We start from the raw sequence: 1,471 nt of genomic DNA, 5'->3' as shown, positions 1-1,471 counted from the left end.
GATATTATTCTAAAAATAGAAATAAAAACAGCTATTTTCTCAAGTTCAACATATGTTTAGAATATCTTTTATGTTATTTGTACTGTTTTAAAGACGATTAATTGTTAAAGTTTACGTTTGAAAATATTAAAAGTCGGTGTCCATGCAATAGGTCCCAAATTATTATCAAAAAGTAGAGAATAAAGCGTCACTTTACTCTCTGTTGGGGGGAAAAAATCAAAGACCCCTTCCACCCGGAATTTTTTAAAATTGAGTCAATTTCGGGGTTGAAAAGGCTAAAGCAGGACGTTAATCGCTATTTGAGGACTTTATTCCGGATTCTCAGTCATCGCAAATTGCATGTCGTTGTGCATTTGACAGACGTTGGCACATTGTTGAGTGAGAGAGTGCACGCTGCCACCACCCGATGCTTTCGAGTAGAGCTATCGCTCCATTGCAGATGTCTCTGCAGGTGTCGTGGGTGCGGCACCGCGACGTCCATCTCCTGACGGTCGGGAGGTACACCTACACCAGCGACCAGAGATTCAGAGCCATTCATCAGCCCCATTCCGAAGACTGGACACTTCAAATCAAGTATCCACAACACCGGGACTCCGGTGTCTATGAGTGTCAGGTGTCTTCCACGCCGCATCTCAGCCACTTTATACACCTCACGGTCATAGGTGGGTATGGATTATAACACTTTGACCTTGACATTGACCTACCATAAAAAAGAATTTGGGAAAAATATCTAAAATAGCAGTTTTCGCTTCCTGAAAAATACACAACATTTTTGGTGCAATTTAACAAAATTGGAACTTAAACCAATTACATCTCAAAATTTTTAGATCTTCTGTTTTAATGTAAAAGCAGTTTAGTACAGCCATATACAGGGTGTTAAAAAAGATTGTAAAATATTTAAGGAGATTTTAGTATGGATCAAAAAAAACAAAAAAAGTTTTGATAAACAGATATCAAATCAAATGTGACAATTTTTAAAATTTTTACTAGAAACTTCTTTTTTTATTAGAACAAATTGCAAATAAATTTTTCCAAAAAAAAACAAAACTGTTACTTTGCGGACCCATTTTTATTAAGACTTTTTTGCTTGTTTTGGTTTTGTCAACACCTTGTATAATATTTTTAAAATTACAGTTCCTACATTATAATGTTTTATGTCGAGTTTTAAGTAAAATTACTTAAAAGCAGCTTTTTGCAACTTTTAAAATCTCATAACTTTATATAGAACTGATAATTGTATATTTTAATAAAATGTAATATAATAATACAGTGTAATTTTACACTGTTTATTTTAAAAATGTACAAGACGTGTATTAAGAGTAAATAAAATAAAATTATAATTACATAAATTTACACTATTAGTACTTAAACTTGCATTAAACAAGTGTACTTTCACATTATGCAAAGTAGAAAAAGTCATAACTGACATTAAAAGTTTTATCAATAATTCCTACAAATACAAAAAGACATC

At 32.5% G+C, this 1,471-nt stretch overlaps 1 protein-coding gene across 2 annotated transcripts in view; it reads left to right on the top strand.

Moving 5' to 3' along the window:
• LOC123014185 (lachesin-like) overlaps positions 1 to 1,471 on the top strand; it is a 194,127-nt gene that overhangs the window by 169,485 nt on the left and 23,171 nt on the right. Inside the window, exon 3 of one of the 2 annotated variants that reach the window (XM_044413153.1) lies at positions 452 to 662. In XM_044413153.1, coding sequence (XP_044269088.1) covers positions 452 to 662 — 211 coding nt within the window. Of the gene's footprint in view, positions 1 to 439; positions 663 to 1,471 lie in introns of both variants that reach the window. The other variant, XM_044413145.1, reaches the window with a different exon arrangement.

Source organism: Tribolium madens, unplaced genomic scaffold (genome assembly GCF_015345945.1).
Source record: "Tribolium madens isolate multiple individuals breed KSU strain unplaced genomic scaffold, Tmad_KSU_1.1 Scaffold_19;HRSCAF=116;Tcas5.2_LG9, whole genome shotgun sequence".
NCBI classification, from domain to species: domain Eukaryota; kingdom Metazoa; phylum Arthropoda; class Insecta; order Coleoptera; family Tenebrionidae; genus Tribolium; species Tribolium madens.
Note: the sequence above shows the minus strand (reverse complement) of the source record. Positions and strands in the feature narration are given on the sequence as shown.